This window comes from Muntiacus reevesi, chromosome 2 (genome assembly GCF_963930625.1).
Source record: "Muntiacus reevesi chromosome 2, mMunRee1.1, whole genome shotgun sequence".
Taxonomy (NCBI): domain Eukaryota; kingdom Metazoa; phylum Chordata; class Mammalia; order Artiodactyla; family Cervidae; genus Muntiacus; species Muntiacus reevesi.
The window spans coordinates 62,244,344-62,263,047 of record NC_089250.1 but is presented as its reverse complement, the minus strand read 5'-3'; the positions used below and the strand labels follow the sequence as shown (position 1 = coordinate 62,263,047).

At 45.9% G+C, this 18,704-nt stretch overlaps 2 protein-coding genes and 1 pseudogene across 2 annotated transcripts in view; 1 reads left to right on the top strand and 2 right to left on the bottom strand.

The window, feature by feature from the left end:
- The window catches only part of PIGU (phosphatidylinositol glycan anchor biosynthesis class U), an 89,693-nt gene extending 84,775 nt beyond the window's left edge, over positions 1-4,918 (top strand). The window contains exon 12 of the mRNA XM_065921855.1: positions 4,487-4,918. Within this exon, the coding sequence (XP_065777927.1) occupies positions 4,487-4,600 (114 nt within the window). The 3' untranslated portion in view covers positions 4,601-4,918. The remainder of the gene's footprint in view (positions 1-4,486) is intronic.
- A 205-nt stretch (positions 4,919-5,123) lies between these two features.
- MAP1LC3A (microtubule associated protein 1 light chain 3 alpha) lies at positions 5,124-6,828 on the bottom strand. Its single transcript, XM_065921853.1, has 5 exons — positions 6,605-6,828; positions 6,239-6,294; positions 6,048-6,154; positions 5,576-5,745; positions 5,124-5,297 (listed from the first exon to the last, which is right to left on the bottom strand). Exons 1-4 carry the CDS (start codon positions 6,642-6,644, stop codon positions 5,583-5,585), a joined length of 366 nt encoding a protein of 121 aa, XP_065777925.1. The 5' UTR covers positions 6,645-6,828; the 3' UTR covers positions 5,124-5,297; positions 5,576-5,582.
- Positions 6,829-7,942: 1,114 nt separating this feature from the next.
- Positions 7,943-8,026, bottom strand: LOC136161950 (small nucleolar RNA U3; annotated as a pseudogene).
- Positions 8,027-18,704: the final 10,678 nt, after the last annotated feature.

Here is an 18,704-nt window from a genome sequence, read left to right as displayed (position 1 = left end):
TCATATTTTAGATTCCACATATAAATGATATATGATACTTGTCTTTCTCTTCTGACTGACTTCGTTTAGTATAATGATCTCTAGTTCCATCCATGTTGCTACAAGCGGGCATTACTTGGTTCTTTATTCTTTTTGGCCAAGTAGCACTCTGTTTATGTGTGTGTTCTGTACCTGTTCGTCTGTCCATGAACGTTCAGGTTGTTTCCATGTTTCAGCCATTGGGAATAGTGCTGCTGTGGATATGTATCTTTTTTGAATTAGGTTTTTTTCTGGATATATGCCCAGGAGCAGAATTGCTGGATCATATGGCAGCTCTGTTTTTAAGTTTTCTGAGGAAGCTCCATATTGTTTTCCATAGTGTCTGCACCAACTTCCATTTCCACCAACAGCATAGGAGGGTTCTCTTCTCCACACCCTCTCCAGAACATTTGTTATTTGTGGACTTTTTAATGGTGGCCATTCTGACCAGTGTAAGGTGGTATCTCATAGTAGTTTTGATTTCCTTTTCTCTAATAATTAGCGACGTTGAGCATCTTTCCATGTGCCTGTTGGCCATCTGTATGTCGTCTTTGGAGAAATGTCTATTTAGTCCTTCTGCACATTTTTCAGTTGGGTTGCTGTATAAGCTGTATATTTTGGAAATTAAGCCCTTGTCAGTCACATCATTGGCAAATATTTTCTCCCATTCTGTAGGTTGTCTCTTCATTTTGTTTCTGGTTTCCTTTGCTGTATAGAAACCTATAAGCTTGATTAGGTCCCATTTGTTTGTTTTTGCTTTTATTTCTATTTCCTTGGGAGACTGACCTAAGAAAACATTGGCACAATTTATGTCAGAGAATGTTGCCTGTGTTCCAGTTTTATGGTGTCATGTCTTATGTTTAAGTCTTTAAGCTATTTTGAGTTTATTTTTGTGTATGGTGGGAGGATGTGTTCTTACTGCTGATTTCATGCAGCTGTCCTGCTTTCCCAACACCCCTGCTGAAGAGGTTGTCTTTTCCCGGTTGATTATTCTCACCTCCTTTGTTGAAAATTAATTGGAGGTGTGTGGATTTACTTCTAGGCTTTCTATTCTATGATCCATATCTTCTTTTGTGATAGTATCATGACATTTTGATTATTGTAACTTTCGTAGTATTATCTGAAGTCAGTTCATAGTATTATCTGAAGGATGGTTATGCCTCCTGCTTTGTTCTTTTTCCTCAGAATTTCTTTGGCAGTTCTGGGTCTTTCGTGTTCCATATAAATTCTAGGATTATTTTTTTCTAGTTCTGTGAAAAATGTCATGGGTAATTTGATAGGGATCACATTATATCTGTAGATCGTTTTGGGTAGCATGCCATTTTAACAATATTAATTCTTCCAATCCAAGAGCATGAGATATTTTTCCATTTCGTCGAGTCATCTTCAGTTTCCTTTATTAATGGAAAAACACAAATCTTCACATACATTTCCTGAAGCTTTCTTTCAGTCAGCAAGATATTTTTGAGGCTCATTTATGTTGTTGCATATAACAATAATACATTGCTTTTTAAAATGTTTAAATTTTGGAATAAATTTATAGTACAGAGAATTTCCATATGCCTCCTACCCAGTTTCCCATGTTAACATCTTATATTACCACAGTGCGTACATGCTTGATCACTTCAGTCATGTCCAGCTCTTTGCAACCCCATGGACTGTAGCCCACCAGGCTCCTCTGTCTGTGGGGATTCTCCAGGCAAGAATACTGAAGTGGGTTGCCATGCCCTCCTCCGGGGGATCTTCCCCACCCAGGGATTAAACCCATGACTCTTATGTCTCCTGCATTAGCAGGCAGGTTCTTTACTACTGAGCCACTGGGGAAGCCCCATTACCATGGTATGTTTGTCCAAACCAAGAAACTGACCCTGGTAACTGTTAGTCTGTTGACTAACCAAACCCCAGATCTGATGTGGATTTCACCAGCTTTCCCTGTAATGTCGTCTTTTTCTCCCAGGATCAAGCCCCCAGTACCACACTACATGCAGTTGTCACATCTCCCCTGTGTCCTCTGCTCCCATTCTCTTTCCTAATTTCTCGTGACACAGACAGTCTTGAGGTATCATGGCCAGGTATCCCGGAGAGTGTCCCCTCTGGGTTTGTCTGATGCTTTTCTCATCATGAGGCCACATTTAAGGTTTTTGGGAAGCTCAGGCAGTATACACTAGCCACACTTCTTGCTGTTTACCCTTAATCGTTTGGTTAAGATAGTGTTTGCCAGGCTTCTCCAGGGCAGAGTTGCTATTTTCTCTTTTCCCTGTTCTTTGGAAGTGAGTCACGAAGTCTCCCCTAAGCTCGGGGGCAGGGGGTGACAAGTGAGTAAGAATTAAATTCCTCCTCCTAAGGGGAGAGTCTCTACATATATTATTTGGAATTCTCTTGAAAGGATTCCAAAAAGAATTCTCCACTTATTTATTTATTCAGTCATTTATTGACTGATTGTTTTTAATTGGATTTTAATTTTTATCACCATAACTTGAATATATAATTTACAAAGTTTAGGCTTGTAAGGAGAAAGAATAACTCCTTATTTGCTCTGGTACTTCTGATTACTACTCTTTCTTGATTTTCTTCCGGTTTATATTAAGTTGAATCATATGAAATTGTTAATACTCAACCATTTTTGATCTGCATAAATGGCAGTTTCATATGGTTCAAACTAATAACCTAGTATTTTGACCTCCTGTTTGGCCAGTTGATTATGTGTGACATTGGAGTTTTGTTATGAACTGTGACTCTGCACCTGCCGTCACCTGACCTGGCTCAGGGATCAGTCCCCACCAGCTCCAGGCGCCCCTTCCCCAGGCACTTGGACCTGGGTGAGGAAGTGACTGCGGGGGGTGAGGACTGCCCTTGCTGTGGTAACTGTGCCCTACGGGCAGTTGTGGGACAAGGCCTCAGGGCCTCTGCTCTGACAGCCTCAGCGGCAGGGTTCTGGGCCTTTTGCACGCTGGGGCCCAGGTGTATCACCTTGCAGGGTGATGACTACCAGCCCAGCTCTCCCAGTACAGTCTTAGGCCAGCTACTGAATTCTTGGTGCCTCAGTTTCCTCATCTGTAAGATGGGTTCCATCAGCCTTCCAGATGAGTTCCTGCGGTTGACAGAATGGCAGGTCATGGTCCTGAGGCCATTGATGTTGTGGGTTCCGAGGGCCTCCTCCAGACCCCTCTGCTCTTTCTTGCCCACGTGTGAGGGAGGCTTTCCAGGACAGGGGCCTGGGGGGGTCAGAGGCTGAGACCCCAGGTTCCACTGCCCACCTCTGACTTGCCTTTAGGCCATAGCCAGGATAGTCTGAAAGGCATTTAAGTGCCTGAGAACTGGTGGTGTCTGCAGAGGGGAGCCCCTCTCCCCACATCTGTCCTGCTTCAGGCACCAGAGGTCCTGGGAGCTTGGGATGAATGGAATTGTAAGACTGCAGGTCCAAGGTTCGGGGGCCTTGGCAAATCCCTGTTCACTTCAGGGCTGGTGGACTGCGCTGCTAGGGCCCTCTCAGTTCTGGGGCCCAGAGAGGACAGACAGACCAAGCCAGGCACAGACACCGTGATGGCAGAATCACTCTGGACCCTGCCCAGGCCAGGGGAGGAGCCACGGTCATCAGGCAGTCACACCGATGAAGGTAGAACTGCAATTTGGATGGGTCTGTGGTACCATAGAAGTTAATGATTTCAAGACCCAATCTGGGGTGTGAGGGAGGCTTCCCTGAAGAAGTGATCCTTTTTGAGCCTGAAGGGAAAGCAGGTGTTGACGAGATGAAAGGGAAAGAGAACATTTCAGACAGAGGAAACACTAAAGATCCGGCACTGGGAGGGAAGAGGCCAGTGTGGCTGGAGCTGAGTGAGGTGGACCACGGGAGAGGCTGAAGCAGACATACCAGGTGCAAGGCTTCGGAGCCCCAGAGTGTTTGATCTTCACCTGAAGAGCCGTGGAGCACCTTTACAAGGCCTTAAGCTGGGAAGCAGCATGACCAGATTTGTGTTTTGAAAAGCAACCTCTGCTGCTAGGGTGGGGCAGGAGGAGACTACTGCTGTTTGTATGACAGTGGCTTTGTCCAGGGTGATATCTGTGGGGACAGACAGATACAGAAGCAGGCTTGGGGGCTTGGTGTGGGGAAGAGACGAGTCTGCTGATTCTGTGGCCTGAATACCTGAATGGAAGATGGGGGATATAGGTTCCCAGTGGGAGAAGCAGGTTTGACAGGGGATACGGCTGGGATGAAAGGCCCAGTGGGCACCCAGGTGAGATAGAGGGGCACCAGTGTAGAGCTGAGGCCAGGGCTTGGGGTGGAAGATCATGGTGGAGGAGGTAGAGCAACTTCTGAGGGGCCAGTGAGACCCTGTGGGGTCAAGCGTATGCCCTGAGGTGGGGGGTTCCTTGGGCAGCGTCTCCCCAACACCAGCCTGGCCTCTCAGCAACCCAAGGTTCAGGGGCAGGTATCATGAAGCTTCTCACAACCTCTCTCTCCCCCCAGATCCTGCTCATCTCCGATTATTTCTATGCCTTCCTGCGGCGCGAGTACTACCTCACACACGGCCTCTACCTGACCGCCAAGGACGGCACAGAGGCCATGCTTGTGCTCAAGTAGGCCTGGCCAGGCACAAGGCTGCACAGACTTCCGGGTGAAAGGGCCAGCAGCTGGGCCAGGCCCTCTAACCAGAGTGGCCAGTAGGCAAGTCCAAGGGCAGATGAGGTTTGAGTCCAGGGCGACTGCTGGTACCAGTGAGGAGCCAAGGCCAGCAGCAAGGTCCGTGGGGGGAGTCACCAGGAGCATCTCCCCTTGGATCGCCCACTTTGTGGCTCTACATACCAAGGAGCCCTCCCTCTCAAGCAGGAAAGGGGACGAAGCAGGTGAGCAGGGTTTGTTAGGTTGTGGCTACTTAATAAATGTTTTTTGTTACGAAAACGTCTACCCTGGATCCACACTGCGCTCTTGGAAGGGATGGGCGTGACCCGTAATACTGCCGTGGGGCACTACACACAGGTGTGGGTCTCCTGAGAGCTCTGAGTCCACAGAACACAGGTCTGTGTGCCGGCCGCCAAAAATGATGTGGGGCGGTCCTCTCCCCACCCCCAGCCCTTCCCAGTCCCCAAGCAGCTGGAGGCAGAGGGCCAGGCAGGCCTGAGCAATCTTTATTCTGCAGAGGGACAGTGACCACAGATCCATACACCACATCAAGACCAGGTGAGCCCAGGGCCAGTCCTTTAGGGGTGGGCAGGTCCAGGAGGGGCAGCGCCTCAGGTCGGGGAGGGGCAGATGGGCAGACAGGCAGACAGGCAGGGGCCTAAAAAAAAGACAAACCACACAGAGCAGGGGTGCTGGGGGCTGCTCCCCACTCTCCCCAATCCCAGCCAGCACCCAGAAGAGCAACCCCCTAACATAACTGGGCCAGGATCCACCCAGGGGCAGAGGAGGTGCAGCTGGTACCCCCTGGCTAGGAGGTGGCACCTCTGCCCCACCCACCAGGGGCAGAGGCAGAGGCAGCTCAGTTCAGGTGCGAGGAGCTCCCTGGGCAGAGCCTGACAGGCCCCCCTCCCCCATGCCCAAGCCAACCCCCCCTACTGCTGGCTCAGAAGCCGAAGGTTTCCTGGGAGGCGTAGACCATGTAGAGGAAGCCATCCTCGTCCTTCTCCTGCTCATAGATGTCCGCGATGGGCGTGGACACGCTCACCATGCTGTGCTGGTTCACCAGCAGGAAGAAGGCCTGAGTGGGGTTGAGCTGCAGGCGGCGCCTGCCGGGGGCGGGAGGCAAGCACACAGTGAGAGGCCTGGCTGTTGGGGAGCGCAGCCGACCCCCTCCCCAAAATGACCCTGATCCTCCATTTCACACCCATCCCAGGCCCTTCTAGAGGCGCTTATCTCTGACTGGACACTGACCCCAGCCTTGACCTTGACCTTTTCCAACCTCCCCAGAACAGGGACCCAGCTCCTGGTCCCATACCCCACCTCCACCCCTTCCTTCACCGAAAGACCCAGCGCCCTGCCTGATCCCAGCAGAACCCAAGTCCCCCTCTGACAGCTGCTGCCCGCTCACCGGATGATCTTGACCAACTCGCTCATGTTGACATGGTCCGGGACCAGAAACTTGGTCTTGTCCAGGACCGGCAGCTGCTTCTCACCCTTGTAGCGCTCGATGATCACCTGGGAACGGGGTGGGGCGGGGGACGCGTGAGCCCGAGTTGGGGCCTGGGTCGGGCCGGGATGGGAGGGGGCGGCGGGACTCACCGGGATTTTGCTGGGGTGCTGCTCGCGGATCTGCTGCACCTCTTTACAGCGGTCGGCTACGGACAGCAGGCGGGGATGAGGCCGGGCCGAGGTTCCGCCCCGCGGGTACCCGCGGGGCGGCCCCGACCCCGCCCCGCCTCCTCGAAGCTCCCGCCCCCGGGGCCGTCGGGCCCCACAGCCCAGGCACAACACAGAGATGGGAGGCAGAGGCCCCGGCCCAGGCCCTAGCAGGCTTCCCAGCCCGGGGGTCCAGCCCGAGCCTGACGTCACGGAGCTGACGTCACCTGCGGCAGTCGGGTCGGTCGGCCAACACCCCCACCCCCCACGCCCCTACCCCGCGCTCGCAGATCGCCCGCTGGGCCTCACCAAAGCTTCGCCGCTGCTTGAAAGGCCGGTCTGAGGGCATCGCGCCGGCCCGGCGGGGCGCGCAGGCCGGACCTCCGGGGCGCGCGACGCAGGGATGTGGCTGCGGTCCGGGGGCTCCGGGGGCTCCGCGCCTCGCGCACAAGGGCTCCGGGGCTCGCGCTGAGCCCGGCGGCGGCGGCTCGGGGAGGTAACTCGCCCGGGTGACGTCAGGTCACAACATTCCTTAAAGGGGAGGCCGGCGCGCCTCTCCCATTGGGCCGACGCAAAATCCACCCGCCCGGACCCGTGACGTCACGGCGCAGAGAGCCTGCATTCCCGGCCCCGCGCCGCGAAGGGGCGGGGCTCCCAGGACGCGTCACAGTCCCGTGACGTCACGGCCTGCGCAGGTGCGGGCGCGGAGGGGTGCCGTCTCTCTAAGGCTGAGTCTGAGGGGAAGCTGTAGTTCCTGCGAGGCCAAGGCAGCTGGGGGAGCAGACTCGGAGCTCCGCCGGCGGGAGGGGCGGGCCGGGCTGCGGCACAGCATCCTCCTGTCCCCACTGTCACTGTGTCATCTGACAGCGCTCACAGCCTGTTCCGTTCCAGGGACGGTAGGAGGCACTGGGGATGACAGCACTAAAACAAACGTCCTTGTCTTTGTGGAGTTCTTGGTTAAGAGAAAGATAAAGGTGGTGGTCGGGGTGGGGGATTAACACATGAAGACACTTGGAGCAAGACACTAAAAAGGAGCGTGAAAGTTTTACATGGAATTTCTGAAAAACAGCTATTGAAAGTCAAGTTCTCAAAGGATGAGGCAAGAAAGCCTATTAGATACAGCAGAAGAGAAAATCACTGAACTGGATGAAAGATCAGAAGCAATGAGCCAGAAAACAAGCCAGATGGAACATATAAAAGAGAAAGGGACCAGGAATGGTAAAGTGAGGAGAACTCAGGTCCAATCAGTGTTCCAGAAGGAGAGAAGAGAATGTGGGAGAGGCAATTCCTGAACAACTTCCAAAATTGATTAAAGATGAGGATCCTCACCTAAAATCTGGAACAGAATAAATAAAAATAAATCTCATCTAAACACTTTGTAGTGAATTTGCAGAACGTTAAAGGGAAGAAATTAGAAAAATGGCAAGTAACTCTAAGCATGGAAGTCCATCTAAACAAGCACCCGCTATAGAACATGAGTGGTGAGTTTGTGGAGTGCAGAGCAAGGACCAGAATATGACAACAGGTAGGACTGGAGAGGGTAATTGGAATTTAAGTGTTCTGAGAAGCTTCATTTATTTGAGAAGAGGAGGATAAAGATACTTAGTAATTACCTGGCTTTGTAAAGTCAAGTATGTATCTCCAAACACTTCAGAAGGTAAATAGTATTTCCAAACGCTAAAAGAATAGAAAGTAACGAACTATAGAAATGATCCCTGAAAGTATAGCCTTAAGACTAAAGACATTAATATTAGTGATGAAGAGGGTCAACACAAAATGATGGAAAGAATAATTTTCTAAGGAGATAGAACAATTCCAAACTTGTGTGTTAGAGTTTAAAAAAATAAAAGACTTAAAGAATATGAAGCAAAAGTGACAGGATACAAGGAGATATGGCCATATCCTTCATCACAGTGGGAGACTTAAGACCTCGTTCAGTAACTGATAGACCAGTCAAAAAAAAAAAAAAAAAGGATACAGAAGATTTTAATACTATTAATAATGCTAATCAATGGACCCTGGTAGAAACTTGAACCCAATATGTTACTTTCAGGCATACAAGAATAAAAAATGATCTGATTACTAGGCCCCAAGACAAATCTCAATAGATATCAAATAATAAATTTCATACAGACCATGTTCTCTGACCACAAACACGAGCAGAGTAAACTCTAGGTCTTCAGATATTTAAAACACTTATAGAAAACTCTTTACTTCAAGATGAAATCATATGGAAATGAAAACTACTTGGGTCAAACTAAAAATGAGAATACATATAAAAACTCCAGGTTGAGGGTACAGGGAACTAAAGCAGAATTTAAAAGATCTTTATTAGTGATATTAGGTAAGAAGAAATATGGAAAATTTATGAGCAGAGTGTCAAAGAATTTTAGAATGCAGTAAGTGTAAACCCAAAGAAAGTGGAAGATAATGAAGAGCAGAAATTGAAGAAATAGAAAACAGAAGCACTAATATGGACCACAAAACAAACCTGGATCTTTCAAAAGACCAATAAAATAAACAAAAGGGCTTCCCCTGTAGTTCAGACAGTAAAGAATCTGCCTGCAATGCAGGAAACCCAGGTTTGATCCCTGGGTTGGGATGATCCCCTGGAGAAGGGAATGGCAACCCACTCCAGTATTCTTGTCTAGAAAATTCCATGGACAGACTATGGGGTCGAAAAGAGTTGGACATGACTGAGTGACTAACACATAATGTACAAGAGGGATATAACTACAGATACAGCAGAAATGACAAAATAAGATTATAAACTTTATACCAATACATTAAAAAATTAGATGAAATGGACAAGTTTCTAGAAAAAAGATAGTTTGCCAGACCAATTTACACTTGATCTTAGCCAAAAGGCCGAGAAGTGATGCCAGACCAATTTAAAAAGAAGTAGACAAACCAGGTAGCCATATACAAAAAATGAGTCCAGATGGTTTTCTAGTTGAGTTTTCCCTACATAAAAATAAAAAAACTCAAACCTGTGTCAAATATTATACTTAATGGTAAAACACCATGCTCTATGGTAAATGTTAAGCATTATTCTCTTTAGAGCCAGGAACAAAATTTGGAATTATATCATTGAACAAAATGCATTATTGTGTGGAGGGCCCAGCCAGAGCACCAAGACAAGAAAGGAGCAAAACTATCATCCACAGTCAGAAAACCCAAAGGAATCTACAAATAATGAAACATTGCTAACTAATACAGTCTAACAACATACAATACTAAGTTTTAGGGTAGTACAGGAAAATGAGAACTCTTTACACTGCTGATGAAAGTGTGAGTCATTTCCACTTCACTGGAGAGCAATTTGACAAAATCTACCAACACTGAAGATGCTCATATTCCTGCAATCCAGATGTACATATGAGCCCAAAGAAATACAGTTAGGTATGTTTGTTGGAACATTTTCCTAATAGCCAAAAAAAGGGGGGGAGGCACCTAATGTCTAATCATTAAATTTCTTGTGTAACAGAACAACAACAACAGAACAACAGAATATTCCTGTAGTGAAAGAGGGAGAGACAGGGTCAGCCAACTAGATATTTTCAACTTTGCAGGCCGTATGGTCTCTGGAAACCAAGCGGTTCTGCTGGAGTGCAGAAACAGGCCTAAACAATCTGAACGGGCATGACTGTGCCCCAATAATATTTGCTAAAACAAACAAATTTGGCCTGAGGGCTTTAGTTTGCTGACTCTTGATCTAGAGCTGTGTGTCAAAGTGCACACATCCCACATACACAAAGTTGCAGGAGATTGTGATAAGAACCATTAAGAGCAACTGGAAGAATTAGGTCGGCCATGGCCTTGAGGAAGTGACTACACCTTTCTTTTGTCAGGCTAAGCCTTTGGGGACAACCCATCCCCAAATCCCACAGTCTCTGCCCCATCTTCCTCCTACCTGGCCCGTCAGCAGCAGGGCTGACACCCCCTCCACCAGTCCCCTGGTTACTCTTCCTCACTGCTTGTCTCTGCATTGTCCCTGAATCCAAAGGCCTGGCCTGTTTTATGTCTCTAGATGGAAGTCTAGCAGACATCTCAAACTTGACCTACTCAAAATGAACCCATGATCTTTCCGCAAAATGGACTCTAATCGTAATCTTCCCTGACTCCATCTGTCATCTTTGACTCCTTTCTTTCCCATACCCCCACATACTATCCATGCCCACATCCTCTTAGTTCTACATTCAAAGTAGCTCCAGAATCTTACCTCTTCTTTCTACTTCCACTCCTGCCTTTCAAGTCAGAGCCACCATCACCTCTTGCCTGTCTTCTTCCATTGTTTCCTCCCTGGTCTCCTTGCTTTGGCCTTGCCCACTTGAGACTGGTCTCACTACAATGACAAGAGTCATCGTGGGCACACAGGTGTTGGATCAGGTTATTCCTACACCCCAATCGTTAAAAGTCAAAGGCTGAACAGTTAGCCTGTGAGGCCTGTAGGATCTTCTCCCCTGTTGCTTCTCTAGGTTTATCTACCTCACTCTTGCCCTCTTGGCTTCAACTGCACTGGTGGCCTTGCTATCACGATTCTGGGAATCCCAGACACACATCTGCTCTAGGGCATTTCTGCACTTACTGGTCTCTTTGCCTGGAGCATTCTTCCCTAAAACTTTGTGACACACTCATTTCCAAGTTCTGCTCGAAGGAAGCCTTCATGATCTTATTGAATATTGCAGCTCCCACCCCAGTCACTCTGTCCTCCCTCCCAATACTTTGCTTAATTTTCCCCAGAGCAGTTATCACCTTCTAATATATGTTTTTCTAACAGTTTTATGATGAAAAATTTCAAGCAAATAAAACACCTGTTTTATTTAATAAATTTATTTATTTAATAATTGTTCAATGACCTCCCATATACTCACCAAGTACATTCTACATCTAACACTTAGTTCATTACTATCTGTCAATCCATCCATTTTTCTTTTTTCTTTTTAAATCTTTTTGATGTATTTCAGTAAGTTGCAATTCAACATCCATTGATGATAAAAATCTCAACACAGTGGGTACAGAGGGACCATACCTCAGTGTAATAAAGGTCATATATGACTAGCTCTTAGCTAACATCATACTCAAAGATGAAAACTTTTCCTCTAAAATCAGGAACAAGACAAGCACATTCCCACTCTCACTGTATTTATTCAACATAGTATTGGAAGTCCTAGCCAGAGCGATTATGCAAGAAAAATAAATGAAAACTATTCAAATCACAAAGGAAAAAGTAAAATTGTCACTCTTTGCAGATGACATGGTATTCTACATAGAAAATACTAAAGATGCCACCAAAAAACTGTTAGAGCTAATAAATTCAGAAAAGTTGCACGATACAAAATCAATATACAAAAATCTGTTGCATTTCTATATACAAAAATGAATTATCAGAAAGAGAAATTAAGAATAAGAAAACAGTCCCATTTAAACTTGCATCAAAAAGAATGAATTACATTGGCATAAATTTAAGGAGGTGAAAGACCTGTACCCTGAAAATTAGAAGACACTGATGAAAGAAATTGAAGACCCAAATAAATGGAAAGATACTCTGTGCTCATTAGGACTAGAAGAATTAATACTGTTAAAATGTTTATACTATCCAAAGCAATCTACAGAGTCAATGAAAGCCCTATTAAAATTACCATGGCCTTTTTCACAGAAATAGAACAAAAGACTAAGAATAGCCAAAGAAATTTGAAAAAGAAGAAGAAAATTGGAGGCATCACACTCCTTGATTTCAAACGACATTACAAAGCTATAATAAAATGGTATCACATAGATCAATGGAACAAAATAGACAGCCCAGAAATAAGCCAATGCATATCTAGTCAACTTACCTACAAAGAAACCAAGAATACACAATGGGGAAAGGACAGTCTTCCTGGGGAAACTGGGCAGCCATGTGCACAAGAATGATACTAGACACTAGACACCATACAAAAAAATCACAAAAATCAACTCGGAATAAAGTCTGGACTGTAATTCCTGAAACCGTAAAACTCCTAGAAGACAAAATAGATGGTAAGGTCCTTGACATCAGTCTTGGTGATGATTTTTTTTTTTGCTATGCTGCATGGCATGTGGGATCTTAGCTCCCCTACCAGGGACTGAATCCATGCCCTCTGCATTGGAAACATGGAGTCTAAACCACCAGACAGCCAAAGAAGTCCCCGTGGTGATGATTTTTTAGAACTGACACCAAAAGCAAAGTCGACAGAAGCAAAAATAAACAACTGGGACTATATCAAACTTAAAAGCTCTGTACATCAACAAAATGAAAAGAAACGTACCAGATAGGAGAAAATTTATACAACAAATTTTAGGGGTTTTGGATATAAAGGGTTTCTATCCAAAATATATACATAATTCATATGACTCAACAATAACAAGCAATCCAATTAAAAAATGGGCAGAGGACCTGAGTAGACATTTTTTTCCAAAAAAGGCATACAGATGGCCAATATGTACATGATAAGGTGCTCGTATCACTAATCATCAGGGAAATTCAAATAAAAACCATGGAGATGGCAGCTCATAACTGTTAGAATGGCTATTCTCAAGACAAGAAATAACAAGTGTTGGTGAGGATGTGGAAAAAAGAGAACCCTCGTGCACTGTTGGGAGAGTAAATTGGTCCCAACAACTATGGAAAACACCATGGAGGCTCCTCAAAAAACAGAAAGTAGAACTATCATATGATCCAGCAATTCCACTTCTGAGTATTTATCCAAAGAAAATAGAATCACTATCTTGAAAAGATAAAAGTACCCCTTACATTCACTGCAGGCTTCCCAGGTGGCTCAGTGGTGAAGAATCTGCTTGCCAAGTAGGAGACACGGGTTCAATCCCTGGGTTGGGAAAATCCCCTGGAGAAGGAAATGGCAACCCACTCCATTATTCTTGCCTGGGAAATCCCATGGACAGAGGATCCTGGTGGGCTACAGTCCATGGGGTCGCCCCAGAGTTGGACACGACTGAACGACTAAACAACAACGCTCACTGCAGCATTATTTACAATAGCCAAGACATGGATACAACCTATGTGCCCATCAACAGATGAACAGATAAATATGGCATATATATATATATATATACACACACACACACAATGGAAAATATTCCATTATTCAGTCATAAAAAAGGAAGGAAATCTTGTCATTTTCGACAACATGGATGGACCATAATTTCACTTCTCCGTGAAATCTAAAAGCAAGAAAGGGTCTTCCCTGGTGGTCCAGTGGTTAAGAAGCCACCTAGCACTGCAGGGAATGCACCTTCAATCCCTGGTAGGGGAACTAAGATCCCACTTGCCGAGGAGCAACTAAGCCCATGAGCCGCAACTACTGCGCCCACACACCACAACTAGAGAGCTTGTGCACCACAAGGAAACATTCCTTGTGACACAAGGAAGATCCTGCATGCCACAGCTAAGACCTGAAGCAGCCAAATGAACATTTTTTTTTAAATGAAAAGCAAGGAAATAGAATTCCCTGGCAGTCCAGTGGCAAGGACTCTGCGCTCTCACTGCTAAGGGCCCAGTTTTGATTCCTGGTCAGGAAACTAAAATCCTGTAAGCCATGAGGTGTGGACGAAAAAAAACACCAAGTAAATAAAACAAAAAGACAGATTCACAGATACTGAGAACAGAGCAGATAGGTGGTAGCCAGAGGTTGGAGATGGTTAAAATAAACATATAAAAGTCATGGGGATATAATGTACAGCATGGTATGACTATTGAAGGCAGGAGAAGGGGGCAGCAGAGAATGAGATGGTTGGATGGCATCACTGACTAGATGGACATCAAGCACTGACTCAAGCAAACTCCTGAAGATAGTGAAGGACAGGGAAGCCTGGTGTGCTATAGTTCAGCAAAGAGTAAGACACGACTGAGTGACTGAACCACAATGGTGACTATGCTTAATAATACTGTATACTTGAAATTTCCTAAAAGAGTAGACCTTAGAGTTCCCATAACAAGAAAAAACATTCTGTAACTATGTATGGTGATAGATGTTAACTAGACTGTGCTGATCATTCACAATGTACAGATACTGAATCATGGTGTACACCTGGAACTAACACAGTGTCCCATTTTAGATCCTATCAATGATATATGAGAGTTCCAATTGCTCTGCTTACTTGTTGATATCTGGTGTTTAGCCATTATGATGGTCATGTAGTGATAGCTCGTTGTGGGCTTAAATTTAATATGCTATATAATTTTACAAATTATTTTATTTCTCTTTCCCACTAACATGTAAGCCCCTTAAGGGCAGCATTTCCTCCACATTTGGCCCCTGCCCTCCTCCTGGCTGCTAAACAGAATATAGCACATGGCATGTGCTTAGTGAACACCTGCTGGATGAGGACCTCTCCTCTGAGCACCCACTATCTGAGGGGCGCTCTCCCACCCATACGAGCAGAGCCTGAGTGTGGGCTGAGCACTGATGCTGGGCACTAAGGGCTCAAAGAAGACTGGTGAGGAAACAGTGTCAGCTCCGGGCAGTGCCTCTTCTGTGCTGTTGGAGGGTTTCTGCCTGGGACTCGTGGGCCTGAGGAACGGCAGAGCTGGCCTTGGCTGTCCCGTGAGGGTGGAACAACCGCTGGTCTGGTTGGTCACCAGTTACCTTATGACCCAGCAGGCTCCTTCTCTGAGCCTCTGTTTGCTTCTTTACTCAACAGCAGACAGATCTGGGTCTAAAGTAGTTTTATCACTTACACTATAACTTGGAACAAAATCTTTTTTTTCTTTTTCCCCTCTTTTTGGGACATCGTAACAACTTAATCTTGCAGCTCTTCTGTTGCATTTATTCCCTTCATATTTTTTTAAATCTTTCAAAAGTTCTTATCTCTATATGATATTTTTGTTTTAGCCTCCTATACTCTTAACCAGGGCATGAAGGACTATGCCAGAGGTTCTCAACCTTAGCTGTATGTCACAAAAACCCAAGGAGCTTTTACAAACTGAGCTTACTCAGGGATTATGATTAAATTGGCCTAGGGTGGGGCCCAAGCATAGCTTGGTTTTTGTTTTTCAATCAGCCGTCTCATCTTCACTAGAAATAAGCTCTTGCCACTGTCTCCTTTATGTCTAGACTGGGACCTAGTATATAGTAAGCATTCACTAGTAACTGAATGAACAAAGCACTCTTTTGCAAAGGGAGTTTGCAAAATAAAAACAAGTTTTAGGTAGTCTGCTGGTTTTGTTCATGATATTTTTCCTAAATATATATGAAAACCTATTACCTGAAAGCCAAAAAACAATCTTGTATGTCAAAACAGTGCTTAAGCCCAGAGAATTAAAAACGATGAAATTCCCTATTCCATCTCACCTTTAGGCAAGTCTTCAACAACATATATCTTGTGAACGAGGATGTTAAATTGTATTTTCATCTCAGTTTCTGCTGAGACCCCAAGGCAATACTCACCATGTGCCAGGAGGGGAACAGGACAAATGCAGGACTGCAAGACAAAGCAGCCCCAAGTGAACTCACACTTCTTCCTGAGCTGTAGCCCACAAAAGAGCTAGAAATCCAGGACAATTTCTAGAAGCTGTGGAATTTGCTGAAGTCTCACCATGAGTGGAGGGAGGTGGGAGGGTGATTCTGCTTCACCTTGAATCAACAGAGGGGGAGTGTGCAGAGGACCCTGAGAACCAGGAGTCAAAAGGAAAGTTACAGGGGGCCAGCGAGAGAGAATGCATTATCCAAGTAAGGGAAAGGAAGGTTGGGCCTGCATGATGGAAGGTAAGGGGGGTGCGGGGACAAGAGCCAGAGTTTTGAAAACTGAGTAAAATGCACCAGAAGCACAAGCATCAGCTTTGAACACACACCAGGCTCCGAGAGGAAGAAGCCAGTATTTATCACAATACTGATAAAGTATGAACTTTCCTCATCGCACTCCCCTCTTTGCAAATAAGACAGCTCAAGGTGGGGAAACAGGCCACAGTCAAGCACTTACTGTTCCCTCCGCTGCCAGGGGCAAGGCTGGCAGCACACCCAGCCTGAGGAAGGGGCAGCTTCTATCTCAAACACCTTTTAGCCATTTTGTTACACTGGACCAGACACGTCATCTACTGATGGGGGAAGCCGGGGACTTGCCCTACATTCCATCCAGGGGCAGGGGAAGAGCAGGCCCCAGGGAATAAAGTTAAAGACACGGGAGACCCAAGTAAAAGTGCCCTTTGATCCAGTTGAGCTTGTTTAACATAATGGTAGGGCCAGTACTTTGAATGTGTTTGTGTTATTTTCTTTCTCAATTGAATATGATTCATCAGTTTAAGTTCACTGACCCTGGATTTCCTCAACCAATTTGATGTACCTGCCAATTTAATGATTTCTACCTATCGAATGACTTCTATCAAATCTTCAAATTTAATGATTTGATCTTTACTGCAATGATCAAATTCATGAGATCTCCATTTCTTCGTCCGTTTTTGGGCAATTCAGGAGAACTTGGATTTGGTGCAGAAAGATGATTTAGGATTCTCAATGAAAAAATGCACAAAAAGAACAGTTGGGTTTGAGAGACAAGTAAATGAAAAGGGAGAAAACCTGTAATTCCTGGAGTGTTTTTAGGACTCATTTCTGGGGAGAAGGCAATACCAGCTCACAGAGAAACATCCGAATTCCAGAACAGCAGCAGGGACTGAGGAAAGATAAATGGTGAAGGGAGGCGACCACTTACCTGAACTGCAGGCCCCCTTCTTGGGGAGCCCAGCGACAGTATGGAGGGTGAAGATCACACCTGAAGGCAATCAGACAGGGGTTGCCTCTGGTAAGTAGAGGTGGAGACGGCCTGGGCAGCAGCAGGAGAGAACTTTTTGGGTGGAAGTGATCTCGAAGGGCTGGGGGGACAAGGGGTTGGATTGATAGGTGTAAGCCTTTGTTACTTCAGTGGTAAACGTGAGGTCTCTCCATTTCACTGTATGCAAATCTTACCGACTCTCCCAAAAGGGCAAACACACTAGTTAATGATACGCACGTGTAAGTGTTTAGGAGCGTGTACTGCCTGCAACTGTACTTTGAAATCTGGAGAAGGCAATGGTAACCCACTCCAGTACTCTTGCCTGGAAAATCCCATGAATGGAGGAGCCTGGTAGGCTGCAGTCCATGGGGTTGCAAAGAGTCAGACATGACTGAGCGACTTCACTTTCACTTTTCACTTTCATGCACTGGAGAAGGAAATGGCAACCCACTCCAGTGTTCTTGCCTGGAGAATCCCAGGGACAGAGGAGCCTGGTGGGCTGCCGTCTCTGGGGTCACACAGAGTCGGACATGACTGAGGTGACTTGGCAGCGGCAGCAGTGCTTCGAAATGTATCCAAAAACTGAACAGATGGATGGATGGAGGGAGGAATGGCTGGTTATGTGATAACACGGCAAAATGTTACTTGTAGCAATTATAGAATTAAATGGAGGATATAAAATTATTTCAACTTTTCTATTTAAGAATTTTCAGGACTTCCTTCATGGTCGAGTGGTTAAAAGAGTCTGTGCTCCCACTGCAGGTGTGGGTTCAATCCCTGGTTGAGGAACTAAGATCCCGCATGCCACTTCGTGCAGTGAAAAAAAAGATTCCCACCCTCCTCCCCCATAATGCTGGGAATAGAAACACCCTGTTATTTGGGCAAATATACTTCTGAAACCCAGACGCCATGCCCTTCCTCCAGTATCAGTTTCTAACCTTAGCAGTTATTTTATTCCCGTCCACTTACTACTTCTAAGTACAGAAAACACTAGGGTATTCGCATGTGGTATAGCATTATTTACTGGAATGAATCCAAGGCAAGCTTCCTGGGTGTGAGGTTCCACTGCCCAGGCGATTAGGAGGTGGAGCATCTTTATGTTCATAGACCATCTGGTTTTCCACAAAGCCAGAGGGAGCCCAAACTTGCCTCAGGGCCTAAAGGGAAGTTTTATGATGGAGAATTTTAAGGCAAGCAAGAGGCAGTGGTCGGGGAACTAAATGCAGGGAGGAGGGCCAGGTCCCCAAACCATTTCCAAACTCTTGCCCTGGAGCCAGACCTCCTATAGTCCTGCAATAGAAACCTGACCTCTCCTCTGGGGTAACTGGTTAATCAGACCATCTTCCCCTGCTACTCTTTTTGAACAAACTCAAGATAGAAGGACAAGGGAACCTTAGATTTGAATCCAAGTCTCAATAGCCTCTGAGAACAAAGAGAAGATAATGGTGGTCACATCACACTTCCTTTCGAGCCCTGAATCTCTAATTACTGACCAGTGTCTGTGATCACCGCCTCCTGGTCCACAGCGACTGCGCAGAGGATCAGGTTTGCGTGAAGATTTGGGGGAAAGTATTTAAAAGGATTATTTCTATATTAAGACATACAGATTATGAAGTGCAAAGTTCCTATGATCTTCCACTAAAACAGATTTTGAAGACATTTT

Coding starts and splice junctions, on each gene's coding strand:
- MAP1LC3A (XM_065921853.1), bottom strand. CDS start 6,644: ATGCCCTCAGACCGGCCTTTCAAGCAGCGGCGAAGCTTTG. Junction 6,295..6,604: donor CAAGCAGCGGCGAAGCTTTG/GTGAGGCCCAGC, acceptor TGCTGTCCGTAG/CCGACCGCTGTAAAGAGGTG. Junction 6,155..6,238: donor AGCACCCCAGCAAAATCCCG/GTGAGTCCCGCC, acceptor CCCCGTTCCCAG/GTGATCATCGAGCGCTACAA.